Source organism: Podarcis filfolensis (assembly GCF_964270895.1).
Source record: "Podarcis filfolensis genome assembly, chromosome: 4".
Lineage (NCBI taxonomy): Eukaryota > Metazoa > Chordata > Lepidosauria > Squamata > Lacertidae > Podarcis > Podarcis filfolensis.
In genome coordinates this window covers 11,945,403-11,960,394 of record NC_139607.1, presented here as the reverse complement: position 1 = coordinate 11,960,394, position 14,992 = coordinate 11,945,403, and the positions used below count along the sequence as shown (strand labels likewise).

The 14,992-nt window shown below is 41.4% G+C and overlaps 1 protein-coding gene across 2 annotated transcripts in view; it reads left to right on the top strand.

Moving 5' to 3' along the window:
• Positions 1 to 14,992, top strand: part of GPC6 (glypican 6) — a 792,386-nt gene that overhangs the window by 586,660 nt on the left and 190,734 nt on the right. For both annotated transcript variants that reach the window (XM_083610748.1, XM_083610747.1), the window contains exon 4: positions 13,653 to 13,818. In XM_083610748.1, the coding sequence (XP_083466874.1) occupies positions 13,653 to 13,818 (166 nt within the window). The remainder of the gene's footprint in view (positions 1 to 13,652; positions 13,819 to 14,992) is intronic.

Here is a 14,992-nt window from a genome sequence, read left to right as displayed (position 1 = left end):
GGGATTCGAACCGCCGACCTTCTGATCGGCAAGTCCTAGGCTCTGTGGTTTAACCCACAGTGCCACCCGCGTCCCAATGGCCCGGTTAGGAGGTTAGAAATTCTATACAGTTGTACCTTAGTTGTCGAACGCCTTTGTACTTGTACATTTTGGCTCCTGAATGCCGCAAACCCGGAAGTGAGTGTTCCGGTTTGCTAATGTTTTTCTGAAGCCAAATGTCCGACACGGCTTCCAGTTGAGTGCAGGAATCTCCTGCAGCCAATCAGAAGCCATGCCTTAGTTTTTGAACTGTTCGGGGAGTCGAACGGACTCCCAGAATGGATTAAGTTAGAAAACCAAGGTACCACTGTAGTGAGAACCTACACTTTTCCCACGGAATGTGCACAGGTAATTGGAAACCTTGATTGTTCATGGCTCTTGATCCATGTGGAGGATCCGGTGCATGTTCAGCTAAACATATGTTGGTTCCCCCTTCAGACCTTCCTCCCCAGTCAGAAAAGTTGGGGTGATGCTGAGAGGGACAGAAATGTTGGAGCATGTGTTGGCCCACTCTTTTCTGAATAATTCCTATTGGGGCTTAGGTGAATTATCATTCTACAATGTAGTTTGTAAACAGAAACTGTAATTCTGATCTTATTAAAATATTGATCATTATACCCTTTTATTTTATTTTTCTGGTTGTTTTTTAGATGTATTTCATTTATTCTGAGATAATCATAGGAAAGAGAGGGAGGGAGATCCAGGAGTGGTTGGGTGAGTGGGGATCCTTTCCAAAACATAAGGTTATATTGGAAAAAAGCCATCCTGTTAGCTCAATAACTTCTTCCTGTGCAATGGGACTTCCTCTTCTCTTCTCATGCGGGGGGGGGGGGGAGGGAGATGAAGTCCTGTAGCACAAGTGAAAGTCATTGCACTAACGGAATGACTTTGTTGGCTACAACCCATAAAGTAATACTTTTAAAATGCTAGTGTTTCTTCATGTCTCACTCAAGTATTTTTGTAAACAAAATGCAGCTGAAAAATGAGGATCTCCCCCATCACTGAAATATTTGAAGATAATTATTAAAGTAACAAAGTATATATATATATATATATATATATACTTTTCCAGGCTTTAGTTACATCCATATAATACATTGTCCTAGCTCTATGAATTCTATTAAGTATGATAAAATAATAACTAAATTATACTGAGTTTGATAAATAGCCATTCTTGTTTTAATGAGATCATCACATTGAGTTATGCACTTAAAGGACTTTCCTTTGTAGAAGAGAGTGCAATTAATGAGTTATATTTTTAGTTCCTTGACAAACGGTTGTCATAAAAAAGGCATAAAATGTACTAAAAGATTATCTGTGTATATGTGCAATCTTTTCTGAAAACAGTTATTTCTTTAACTGAATAAGATATTGGCTCATATCCCGCATAGTATTATAGAACAAAATGAGTGGGTTTTAATAGATGCGGTGAAATTAATTATACAGCATACAGAAAGGGCTGGTAGAGGACTTCTGGGTTGGCGCCTCTGGCAATGGAACTTGCTCCGTGGAAAGCAGGGTCTGACCGCCACGGCGAAGGCGGAGACCCATTGAAATCAAAAGCGGGAGAAGCTTGTGAACCTGGGATTCGGCTGGCACCTTTTGCGCCTCCCCTACTCACGGGGAAACCCTGTTTTGGGGATCCGGAGCGACGTGGGGTGCGTGGCGTGGTGCTTCGAATTGACTGCTTCTTTCACGGAGTGAAGCCGCACTGCTGTTGCCGGAGAGCGCTGACTTTTTCCTGTGGACAATTGGACTTTAAACAACTACCCGTGAGTAGAACAGAAAATTGGATCCTTAAATACCTTAATTTGGCACCGAAATGGGAAGGTCTTAAACAGGAAGTCTGCCTTCCTCTTTTGTAAATAGATTGAAGCAAAGACGTTACAAGCTAAAGTCTTGGAAAGCCTTTGGTAAAGGATTAAATTTCCATCGGTTAAAATTACAAAACCCCCCTTGGAAGCAGGAGAAGAGGGGGGAAATTTGGACCTAGCGAGCCTGCAGGAGAGAGTGAAAAATCAAATTACCACTGCTCTGAACCTGGAAAAGGGCTGCCAGATAGAGTGACGTTTTGGGAGAGTTCATTGACTGTGAACAGAAAGTATTTGACAGCTAGCTAAATAAGAGAAAGATACTGCTTCCATTGTCCTCTTCTGCGTTTAAAAAGGAGGAAAAGTAACTGAAAATTGAAACTATCTTTTATGGTTTGAGTTGTGTTTGAAAGGATTGATACAAGTGGAGACTGTTTCCTCTAGAGGGAGCTTTTGAAACTGTTACAGGAGTGTAACTGGGGAATCTCCAGCTGCAAGATAAGAAATTGTGAGAACCAGAGATTGACCTTGGACCATTTAAAAATGTTGACAGGAGAAGCCATAGTGACTGTATTATGCAAGATAAGCTATTCGCTGGAACAGCTTCATAAGAAGATGGATGACATGGCTTTTAAAATTGACAACTTGGGACAAAAAGTGACTAACATGAGACAAAAAGTGAGCACCAACACAGAAATAATTCAGGACTTGGTGCAGGAATCTACTTTGGCAGGACAAATTGTGGAGGAGAAGGAGAAAGCTGTTGCTGTTGAACCTAAAGTAATGCAAGCGGGATCCTCAGTCTTACAGAAGAAAATTGAGGACTACAAGTTGAGGCCTTTTATGATCGAATCTAGAAAAAGTCAGAATCTGAGGATCGGATCCCGGCCTGGACTGAAGAAGGAAAGTTGGAAAGATCCCTCTATGCAGGGATTAACTGACTTTTGGGACATGGACCTGGGTCTGGAGGAGATTGAAGTTCTGGGGGCCTTTGGATTTGGAGGAATCTTGAAACATGTCCTGAAACACTTTATGGATCTTAGCTTCAACTATGGAAATTTGGATGACCTGTCCAGAAGGAACAAAAGTATTGTTAGGTTGGAGCCTTCCCGAGATCTGCTCTTTAGCATTAAAGAATATGAAGAAGACCTGCAGAAGGGACCTGGAAAAGAGTTAAGAGCCTCAGACATAAGATCTCCAGGTTGATGGACAATATGGAATTGACGGAAAGGGCTGGCAGAACCCGAAACCAGGGAGAGGAGATGGTGGAAGAAGATTGGAAAATTTAAAGTTTATATATAAAAATACTGTAAAATTAATGAGTGATAGAAAAATGGTGGAATGAAATTTTATGGCCTTAGCAGAAATGTTATAAGGAGTTAAGCATATATAAGTATTTTAGTCTTAATGGAAAATAAGGTTAAAAATATGTTGAGATATTTATAAAATGATAGAAAATAGAGAAAGATGGAAAGGATTTGCTGAAACAATTAATAGAAGTGGAATACAAAAAGGGAGGTGAGAGGAGGTCAAGGAAACAAGGGAATGAAAGATAGAGTATGGGAAAGGTGTGATGTATGTTTTTAAATTGTTTTTGTTTGTTTGTTTGTTTTATTTAGGGTTAGGGTTAGGGTTAGGATTTTGTTTAGTTTAGTTTAATGTGTTTAGTTTAATGTGTTTAGGTTGTGTTTTGTATTGTTTATATATTGTATGGTATTGGGGTTTTTTCTCTTTTTTTCTTTCTTCTTCTCTCTTGTCTTCTTTTCTTTTTTTTGTAATCTTTAAAAGTAATAAATATTATTTTTTTAAAAAAACCACAGAAAGGGCTGGTAGATTTAAGGTGCTCTTAGGACCACTTCACTATGCTATGTTTCTTGATATAAAGTGTATGCAGGAACACTGTCATGTAGATTACAGCTCTGCCCATGGCAGCCAGCAGTTATCCCATGGTTGGTTGAATGGGGCTTGTAGTCTGTTGACTCCATAGCAGGGGTGGGGACATCTTGTGACTGGCGGGCCAGATTTTAATCTCCCCAACCCTGGTGGCCAAATCTGGCAGGTGGGTGGAGTCCACAGCTGGCGATGCTGCACTTTGAAGCCCTGGTTTTCAGAACGTCAAAGTGCAGCATGTTTACAAAGGGCTTTCAGCCACAGACAGCTATTTGAACCTCAGGTTTATAGAGTCTGTGGATTTAGACAATCTCTAAAAAGCAGGGACAGGAATTTTATCTCCCCATTTTAGCACTTAGATTGAGAAATAAAGCACTACGTTCTTTAGAGTCCCTCTCTAAAGATCAAGCAGAGCTTCATCTTGCAATGTGATCTATAGGAGCTGGCAAGTCAATTCCTGAAGCTCACTGAGGTAGATCTGATTTGCAGGCTGCTGGCTAGTCACTCTTGCTGCAGAGCTCACATGCCATGGAGATAAGTATGCCTATTACATTCTGTAACCACTGAACACACTCATTCCTCATTGTGTTTCTCGGTTCTTCTCCTCAAGTAAGGTTTTCCCTGCAAAAAAAAGTTACTTTGTACTTCTGCAAATTGTGAGGCTCTCCCAGATCTGCTGATATCTCCTTCTGGTTGATGGATGCTACCATTTTGCCTACAAAAAGATCCACACTTGTGTTCGTTGTCAGCATATACAATTCCACAGGCCAGGCTGCATCAACAGAAGTACAGTGTCCCGGTCAAGGGAAGTAATAGCCCCACTCTATTTTGTCTTGGTCAGACCATACCTGGGGTATTGTGTCCAGTTCTGGGCACCACAATTTAAGAAGGACAAGCTGGAATGTGTGCAGAGGAAGGCAACCAAGATGATCAAGGGTCTGGAAACCAAGCCTTATGAGGAACTGTTGAGGGAGTTGGGTATATTTAGCCTGGCAAAGAGAAAGCTGAGAGGAGATATGATAGCCATCTTTAACTATCTATAGGGCTGTCACATGGTGGATGCAGCACGCTTGTTTTCTACTCTGGAGTTTAGGACCAGAGCAAATGGATTCAAGTTACAAGATTCTGACTAAACATCAGGAAGACCTTTCTGAGAGTAAGAGCTGTTTTTTCTGTCCAGGTGGTTTGACTGGATGAGCCTCAGGGTCCCATCCAATTTCACAATTCTGTTCTTCCATGAGACTGAACCATTTGCAGGAAACAAATACAAGTTTTGGGAAGTAAAATATATTCCAGGCTTCTATTTTGAAGCTAAGGTTATGATCAAGGTTAGGTTGAGGTGTCAAGAAAGTGTGACTGTGACAAGATTTAGTGACAATGTGAGGACAAATTAATGCAAGATCAGTGGCCCAGCTATTGATTCTTATCATGGGATCCTGCTGAAATGAAGTAATGATTTAATTAGCCTTTTATGTATACTATTCTGGCTCCCAGAATAGACTGCTCTCAGCTTTGATGTCTACAGTTCCTTTTCCACTCTCATAAGTGAGCAGAGAGACTCTGGAGGGTTGATTAAATAATGATGCATGAGCATGTGCGCGAACACAGAGACACATACACAAATCCTATTTGTTAAACTATTCCTGCTGTTGTTTTCTCATAAAAGGCAGCAAAGGCATGTCTTTCACTTCCCCATTCGAGTCTTTAGTGTTTCAAAACTGTCAAATGGGGATTACTCACCTGCGGTAGCAATGGACTATTTGAAGCCTGAGTGTTTGTGTAGATTTCCAAGTATTACAAATAGTTAAGGCCTGCTCACTTATTGCTTTTAAGGGAGAGGTTTCAACCCAGCGAGAGTCTTCAGCATATTGCACTTTCACCTTCCATTCACCAGAAAAAAGTTGCAAGTGAACTATGCTGTACCACGTGCAGTTTAATTATAATGAATTGTTCGACTCATGCTCCCGCTTGCTAGTATCTGTTGACAAATGACCCCCTGCGATGGCAGATGAAATTAAATCACTAATATGGCAAGTTAAAAATAATCAGTCCTCAGGGAAACCTTTATTTTATCTAACTTACTAAAGGCATTAATTGAATGCTGGGCACCAGTGTTGGTTTTGCTTTCTGTGTATGATTATGGTTCACAGAGAGTCCTGACTTAATAGAAAGATGCAATACTGGTGGTGGTGGTGATGGTGGAGTGTGTGTGTGTGTATGTGACAGCAGAATACTTTGCCAATTATTTTCTTTATTTTATTTTTTAAAATTGTAGCTTCATCTTGCCCAAGGCAACAACCGACCAATCAACCAGAGACAAAGACATACATTTAAAACATCCTGCTCATTTCTAAAAGGCCACGGATAGTTAAAGACCAAAGGTCTGGTTGGAGAGAAAAGATTTTGCCTAGCGCTTAAAGATATACAGTGGTACCTCAGTTTTCGAACATCTCCGTTGACGAACATTTCAGTTTTCAAACGCCTGGAAGTAAACCTGGAAGTAAATGCTTCAGTTTTCGAACACGCCTCAGAAGTCGAACATGCCACGTGGATTCCGCTGAGTGCAAGATCCTGAGGCCTAGGTGTCAGCTGTTGAGTTTTCAGTTTCGAACGTTCCAGAACTCAAACTGTCTTCCAGAACGGATTGCGTTCGAAAACCGAGGTACCACTGTATAAAGATGGCACCCGGTGAACCTCCCTGGAGAGAGGACTCCACAAATGGGCTGTTCTTGTGTTGCCACCCTCCAGACCACTTGTGGAGGGGGCACACAAAGAAGGGCCTCAGATGGTGATTGCAGAGTCTGGGGTGTTTCATATGGGAGAGTCGATCCTTGAGGTAATGCAGCTTCATAGATCGAAACCAGCACTTTGAATTGAGCCTGGAAACTGTAATGGCACTGTTGACAAGGAATATCCAGAGTGAGGAATTAACTCTTTTTTGTGAAAAATGCCATTGCAAGTTAGAAAAAGCATGTACATCAGTCCTGTGTCTCTCGGCTGCACTTAGGTGTGCACTGAATGAGGCAGTTGCAGCAACAGAGAGGGTCTGCCCCCAACTCCACACCAGCCTGGTCTCTCTCTCCTCCCTCCCACAACTGTTTTCCACTCTCCAATCCTGCAGATTCTCCTTCCTCTGACTCTTATCTCCTGGCTGTTACAGGCTCCCCCAGGCATACAAGACTTTAGCTATGGGAGAAGCAAGAACCTCTTTGGAGTGTTAGTACTGTTAGCCTCTCCATCGTAGGCTCAGGTTGTATATATGTGGAAATAAACCTTATATCATAGAGACACTTCAGTCTCTGCAGTGCCTCATTGTCAGAAGAAAACACAGAGCCTGGGTAAAGCATGCCTGAAACTCCCTGGAATCTTGCAGAGCTCAGAGACTGGGGATGGCATGTAACAGTATTTTAGTATTTGTGAATTAGCATCAGAAATGTATGCCAAATAGGAATAGCTTGTTTCTAAGTTGAGAAGCTTTTGCCTACGTAGAATAAACACCTTCCTTAAAGAAAGAAGCACCTTATTTAATAACATCTTTTAAATAACAACACCTGGTTTATTTTTATCCATATAAATAGGGCAGGTTTTATGGTTGAGGCTATGCAGGCTATATGAAAGTCAAGTAAAAGAGAAAATTTAAAAGTATTAAATGGCGCATTTAAATGTATTAAAAGTATTAAATGGCGCATTTAAATGTATTAAATGGCGCATTCATAAGAATTGAGGGTGTTTATAGTACGCATGCAGCCACCCTCGGTCACGATTACATTTGAGTGAGCTGGGTGGGGGGAACTAATGCAAAAACCTATTATTCTCAAGGCACGTCTTAGAGCCAGGAGATTCTTAAACAAAGCGCTAGGACTATCGAAAGAAAAACAGTGGTGGTGGTGAACATTATGGTGGTAGAAACCAGTACACCAAAGTAGAAAAAGTCAGGCCACACATTGAATGAAATGTGGTGAATTATATTGCCCCTTCATTTACTTGAATCAGGCTTGGATTGGGGAAGCCAGTTTGCTGGTGGCAGTAGATTCAATTGCCTATGATTGCAGAATGCAATTTGTTCATTAATTAATTATTAGATATATTTGGTATGTTTCATTCATTTCTCAGAGCTGGTTCACAAACGCGTGTAGATCAGGGGATCCCTTGTCATTTCATTATTCAATGTCCGGCGTGTGTGAACTGTCTACATTGAAAAGCACTTTCCTGACCTAAGGCTAACACCCTATGTGGCTCCCCAAGCAATTTTTCTGCCCTCCCCACAAAGCTACAACTGATTTTGGCAACAATGAATGGCGCAGGGAGGGGAAATTAAGTCTATGTGTTGTTTAGGTGGGCAGACTGACTTCTAGCCACAGCTCAACCTGGCATGTAGTCGCCAGAGAGTCAAAAAATGTTGTGAGCCAAAAACTTCAGGCCAAAAACTTTAGCCAAAAACTTTAGCTTCCTCTGACCTGAGGGAATCGGAAAGGTCCATCTTTGGTATGTGATCTGTCAGGGCTCATTCACAACCACAATTTATGACTTGATATGACTATCAACAAGCACGCAGCATGAGCGTCTCCTTCGTTAACCAGGCTGTAAAGACAGGCAGATTGATACACAGAAAGTATTGCCGTACGAAGTGGGGGAAGGGGTCCTAAAGTACAAAGAAAATACTTTCATGCGTTCCTGAGTCCAGATTGCCAAAAACAAAACAAAAAATGCAGTTGAAGTGTGCTTGCTTAGCATTATTAAGACTCATCCCAGAGCAAGGCTATTTCAGACTACAGTCATTGTCCCATAGGTTACTTGAGCATATGCTAAATATTTGATCAGCAACAGCATGTGTAAAGAAGAGAGGGTGCTCAGGAGAGCCTCTCACCAACAGCACTTCTTCTTGGGTGTAAAAATATAATTTGTTGGCTTATATAGCATAATTAATAGCTTGGGCACTGGCTCTACCCGGTGCTTCTGTGACCCTTTCTGTCTTATTCACACATCACCTGGCATTGGTCTTATTGGTAATGGGGGGAAATGTTTCTTTACTAAAGTTTCTTCATATTTACAAAGATGGCTTTCACTTCTATGCCTACATGGTGGGAGTGATTTTCGTGACTGCTTCATACAGGAAGGAAGAAGAGAGACTGAGAGAGCAAGAGGGATGGTGCTTAGAGGTTTACTGGGAAACCACAAAGTATGTTTTCCCCTGACTATCTTCTGGTCTCAATCCTGCCCTCTACTGACTGGAGGCCATAAGCCTGTTGCCCGTTCCAAAGGAAGTCCTATTGAGTTCAAAAGGGCTTCCTCCGTAGTTAAGTGGATATAAGACTTCAGCCGTCACTGATTTCAGTTTTCAGTGGATGATGACCACTGTGTTGGGTACAATATTATGCAGTAAATAATGGCATTTGTAACCATAATGAGAAGTTCTTTTTTATAGTATATATCTTCAGATGATGCTTATACCATTGCAGGCAAATGAGCACTGTTGTCGGCACCTATTCCTCCCTTTTAATTCAAGCAGAGAGAGATATAACTATCCTTGAAAAACCATTCACATACTGTTACAAATGCTCAGTGTGTTGCCATTTATGTTCATATTCAGAGCAGCACTTCTTGTAGGTCTCTTACAGTGATGATGCGTGGTTCTTGACCATCTACATCAAAAGAAATACAAGCCAAATGCTACCCCCCATATGCTATAGGTTAGAGAATATGGTACCTGTGTGATGCCATAAATGCATATAACATCATATACTGCAAAGTTAATTGTGACAGAACACAAGTCTTTACTTGCCAGTCTGGTAATCCTTCCCTCTTTCCTTCCCTGATGGAAGTAGAAAGCGTGTTGGCATTTCTACTGGACATTAGGACAATTTGCAATTGCACTCTAAGAATACTGTTCTAGGGTTTAAACCTACCCATCTGAGAAGCTCTTGTCTCATTACATTCAAGGTTAAAGCCTGAGTTACATGAAGATTGTTGGAAAGAGGGATATGATGTTCACTAAAGTGAAAACTTCTGGTACCACTGAATTATCTGATGATGAGTGTTTTTGGTTATCCAGACTGACATTGGTGGTCTAAGAATTATGCCCCCCAAGTTTTAAATCCCCCCCAAAGCTGTAGCGTGTGGTCTTTGCAGAAAATTGGGTAAGCAGCACCAACATTACTTGTCTTAGTTTACTACACTTTTAAATATTACCTTGCTTAAGTCTCCGCATTTGACTTTCCTACACAAGTCCCCCTGCTTTCCTGTACTATAGTCGCTTGTCAACAATTGGTTGCCTTAGTTCTTAAATGATTGTGTTGCCCATTTGCTCTCTGCTTTAGGAATCCACCATTCTCCATCCCTCTTAGTTTTCTTAACATTATCTTATCTAGAGTTTTGATCATCTTGCCATAACATTGGTGAGGATAGTGCTTCGTAAGCATGACCACTCAGAAGCAACTCCAGTTGAATTCAAAGGGACATTAGCTTGTTTGTGTTCATCGTAAACATACCTGCACTGGTGATGTCAGTAGTAGTAGTTGTTTTTTTCCCATTCTCCTAGGCTGGAGAAAGAAAGGATACTTAAGCAGCAACTACATATAGCTGAAATATGGCTACATATAAGAGTTACATCACACATACCATCTTTAAATGTGTACCCCTTTTGGAGGGGAGGGCGTACACCTAAATTTTAAAAATATGAATGCAACTTAGGCAGTATTTGGAAGCATGTACATGTGCTCATTTTGACTGAACTCTAGCCAGCAAGCCCAGTGTTGTAACATTGAGTGAATGTATACTGTGAAAGGAGTTAGTCAAGTCACTGACTGATACACCAAATGTCATTCACACCACAATGGGCTCATTTGGGTGGAGCAGGACACAAGCAAGGTCATTGTTCAATTACACCAGTGCAACTAGAGGAGACCAGGACTAATAAAGCAAGCGAGCTGGAAATTGTGAAGGGAGAAGCTTTCTTGTATACTGCAAAATTGAAACTCTCAGTTACATGTTGGGAGACGAGAACAGCATATCCCCTTTGAAAGTCGGGGATTAGCTTTGCAAGATGAAAGAGGAACGTTTCTCTAGATCAGACCCTAGCTGCTCCACAGCATAGAAAATGGCAAGTCTGATAAGTCGTGGTGCAGCTTGTTAAACGAAAGCAGCAATAACAAAGTGAACGTGGGAGAGATAAGCGATCATCAATGTGAAAATGAAAATGTTGTGTCAAGCAGAGAGCAAATTCGGTTTTAAAAGAAAAAGAAGATAGGGACTTCTTTTTTTCAGAACATCATTATTTGTTAAATGGCATGTGCTTTCCCTAATATTTGCAGAACAGTCAGCGGGAAGCGACTGCATTCTGCTAAGATAATGAGTCAAAGAAACACAGGGAGCATATGGAGCGGAAGGGATGATTGGGTAACCCAGTAAACACAAACCAAAATAGGTTCAATATTGTCGGAAAGGGACTGTGGCTGAGCTTTCTTTATGGTTCCCCAAAACAGAAATGTAGATGATAACATTTAATGCGCTAATTCTCTCTGTGTGTGAGAGTGAAAGACATGAGAGACATTTATGAAATTATGCATGGCATGGAGACAGTGGATAGAGGGGTGGAAATTCTCAGTCTCTCATAATATAAGAACCCGTGGACATCCACTAAAATGGAACGTTGGAATATTTAGGACAGATAAAATAAAGTAACCCATGCAGTGTGTGGCTATACTTTGGAGCTTGCTCCTGATGGCCACCAACTTGGATGGCTTTTCCAGGGAACTAGACAAATTCATAGAGGACAAGACTATCAGCAGCTACTAGCCACAATGCTTGGCACCTCCAAAGTCAGAGGCAATATGCCTCTGAATACTAGCTGATGGGAATTGCAGGTGGGCAAACTGCTCTTGCACTCAATTCAGCTTGCAGGCCCCACAGGATATCTGGTTGGCCACAGAGGATGCTAGACTAGATGGGTCATTGGCCTGATCCAAGAGGTTTGCTTTACATTCTCATGTTCCTATGCCCCCCTTTAAAAGCCAACATAGGGCTGGTTCATAGCACTCCTTTAGCCATGTTTTATCCAAAGGCCAGATAGGGGAACAGGGGACTTTTAATTTAGCCGAAAGAGCTGTGCTGCTCACTTGAAAGCTAACAGCACATGCTTAACTCAGCACATAGTCGCTTCTGTCACTGTGTTTAGCCCTGAATAATTTAATAAGACCTTGGAAATGGAGACTGCTGCTTCCATTCAGAGCTTTTTAACCAAAGGGTTGAAGGAGGGATCTGGAGCCACAGTTGCTGCCTGAATTCAGAGGGAAGACCTTTCTCATTGTAGTGAGGTGGCACAAACTCTTCATTTCTTGACCAACAGGGGTTCCAGCTCCTGGAGACTGAGCCCTGTAGCCCCCCCATATTTTAGGAGTTGGGGTTGGGGGTCCCAATATCCTCAAAGCACAGATGCAAAGTGCAGAGCCGAGCATGGCATAGCTTCAGTGGCCAGCTCCTCCCGTCATGGAGGAGGAGGAGAGTCAAAGCAGCCTCCCACCGGGTGTTGTTGTAATTATGTATTGATTTACGCTTTATTGTGAGCCACTTTGGGCATATTTATATGAAAAGGGCAAAGTGCAATTTGGAATAACAATAACAACAACAAATAGGGTGTTGACAGGGTGCTACCACTTTTATTGCTAAAGGCTATAGCAATCAGAAACTCAGAACAGCTTTTCCTGGCAGGGAGATGCAATGATGGACTAAAGTACATCTGTTGATATTTGCCTTCTATGTGGGCTTATAAGTTTTGGGTGGTAATTTTTGAGTTGTCCTTTTTAAAAAAAAGAAAAGTCACAGAACCACTTACCACTGAGGAGGAGGAAACCTTGTTACAGGGTGGCAAAACCAGCTAAGGTTGATCACCAAAGATGGGGAAATTGTCCACAGGATTTCCCAAGGAATCCATTCCTTGTATAAACTGACATGATCCGCTACTCCGAGATGAATGTGAGGATCGGAATGTTGTTATCCATCTACATATGAACTGACCCAGAGCCTGCACTTGTCATCTGAGACCTTTCTATATGTTCCCCATCCCAGAAAGCTTTGTAGGGTGGCAACAAGAGAAAGAGCCTTTTCTGATTGTGGAATGCTCTCCCCAGAGAGACTCGCCTGGCGCCATCACTACATGTCTTTAGTGCCAGGCAAAAATGCCTATGGCTATAAAACAATATTTGGCCTGTAAAAGTCTGGGGAAGAGGACTGTTATTATATTTTATTAGGCTGTCTGTCAGTAGGCTTTTTATTATGTTTTTATTACTGATGTTCTATAATGTGTTTTTAATATTGTATACTGCCCGGGGATCTTTTAATAAAGGACAGTATATAAATTGAAATTCATCATCATCATTATCATTATCATCATATATTGTTATGCCTCTTGAGTGATCTGACATAGTTCTCAACTAAAAGAACAAAATCAAAATGTGTGTGTGTGTGTGTGTTTTCAGAGAAGATATTTTTTAAAATGTTTTTTAAATGCAAACTTTGGGATGAGGTATTTAAAAAAAAATCATAGCTTAATGTGAAATGGTGTGGAGTGAATACATAAAAAAGAGGCTGTTCTATGCATCGCTAACTGTCCATTCCTGCCAACCTGCTGCTTCTTTATTCAAGGAAATCTTTTGAAAAACTCCCTGTCTAAATATCACAGGTGTCAACTGGTGTGTGTGTGTGTCCTTTGAATCATTGATATCTATACTAGCTTAAATAATTGGAAGATAAGTAATGGTTCCACCAAAAGTTATTATTAAGTGCTAAACAATTGTCATGCAGTGCCAGTTGTGGTTTTGTTGCCCGAGGGCTGCATTTTTTCACCTATCAGGTCTCTGGATAGACACAGGAAATTGACTTCCTTTGTTTTCTTTTTCCTTCCCTGAAACTCTGCAGGTCAGCCCTACCCCGGGATGCATCCGAGCCCTAATGAAGATGCTGTACTGCCCTTACTGCCGGGGACTTCCCACTGTGAAACCTTGCAACAACTATTGCCTCAACGTAATGAAGGGCTGCCTTGCAAACCAAGCTGATTTGGATACCGAATGGAATCTCTTTGTAGGTAAGAACAGTTGGAGGGGAAGGGAGGGGAGGAGGCGGCGGGAGGAAGCCATTAATCTATATAACTCCGTGAGAAGTTCAGAAAAGTTCAGCATTTGCTAAATTGAAAACGGGACATAGTGACTGCATGCCTTCGTTTGGTTGTCACTCACACTCTCCGATCAAAGTTTCTGCGGTTTATAGGGGACGATCATTGTTCCGCCTTGGAGCTGTTTTCATTAAATCTCTCTCAGTGTCACACTGTCATGTGATGTTGAAATTCTTAAGCTAAATTCGTAGGTGTGTGTGTGTGTGTGTGTGTGAGAGAGAGAGAGAGAGAGAGAGAGAGAGAGAGAGAGAGAGGCATACTGCAAATGTTTGGGTTGGGTTTGTGGTAACAAGCCTAGCAGGAAAGAGAAATTGTGAGAGAGAGTATGCTTTGTGTTAAAGCTATCCTGCTTCAAGCTACTCTGCAAATATGAAGGCAACATAATCCTTGGTTCGTTTTTCCCCTGAGTCAAGTATGATTGGGGGAATGAAATGCTCTGAGGACCATTGATGTGACAGGCAAAACTATCAGCCCCATAACTCGAGTTAAAAATATGCCAAATTCTCTCCTTCCATGCCCAGAATAATAATAAGGCACCATGCTGATACATAAATAAGAAAACGGGAAACTTCATTTCAGATAGGTGGCCATTCTGCTGTAAGTCAATTTAGGTAGCTCTGTGCCTTCCCGGAAGATTTTTGTTTTGCCTACCATCCAGAAATCATTGGTGGGAAGAGGAGATGCCCAGCTTCTAAACAACAAAATGTAACCATAATAAAGATAATGAGGAAAAAGGAACAAAAAGAAGTTGATCTGAAAGTCGTCTTCGCCTGACTGAGTGCCACTACAGGGTGATAAGTTTTGGGTTTCTTAAAATAAAATATAAAAAGCACCATATTAGTGAAACAAAGCAAATATCTGATGTCTTCCCATTCCAAAAAAAGCCCATTGGGTGTCGACTGATTTTCTTCCCCTTGTCACAAAAAAAGCAATTAATTTTCTTGAAGTGCCTATTTCATCTTTCTGCCTCCTTTTGAAATAATTCCCTTTCACTGAATACCTTGGAAGAAAACAAACGCACAATGAGCAACGAGGCAGAACTCTGCTGTGAAGGACAAGCAAAAATGTAGAAGAGCTCTTCACATCT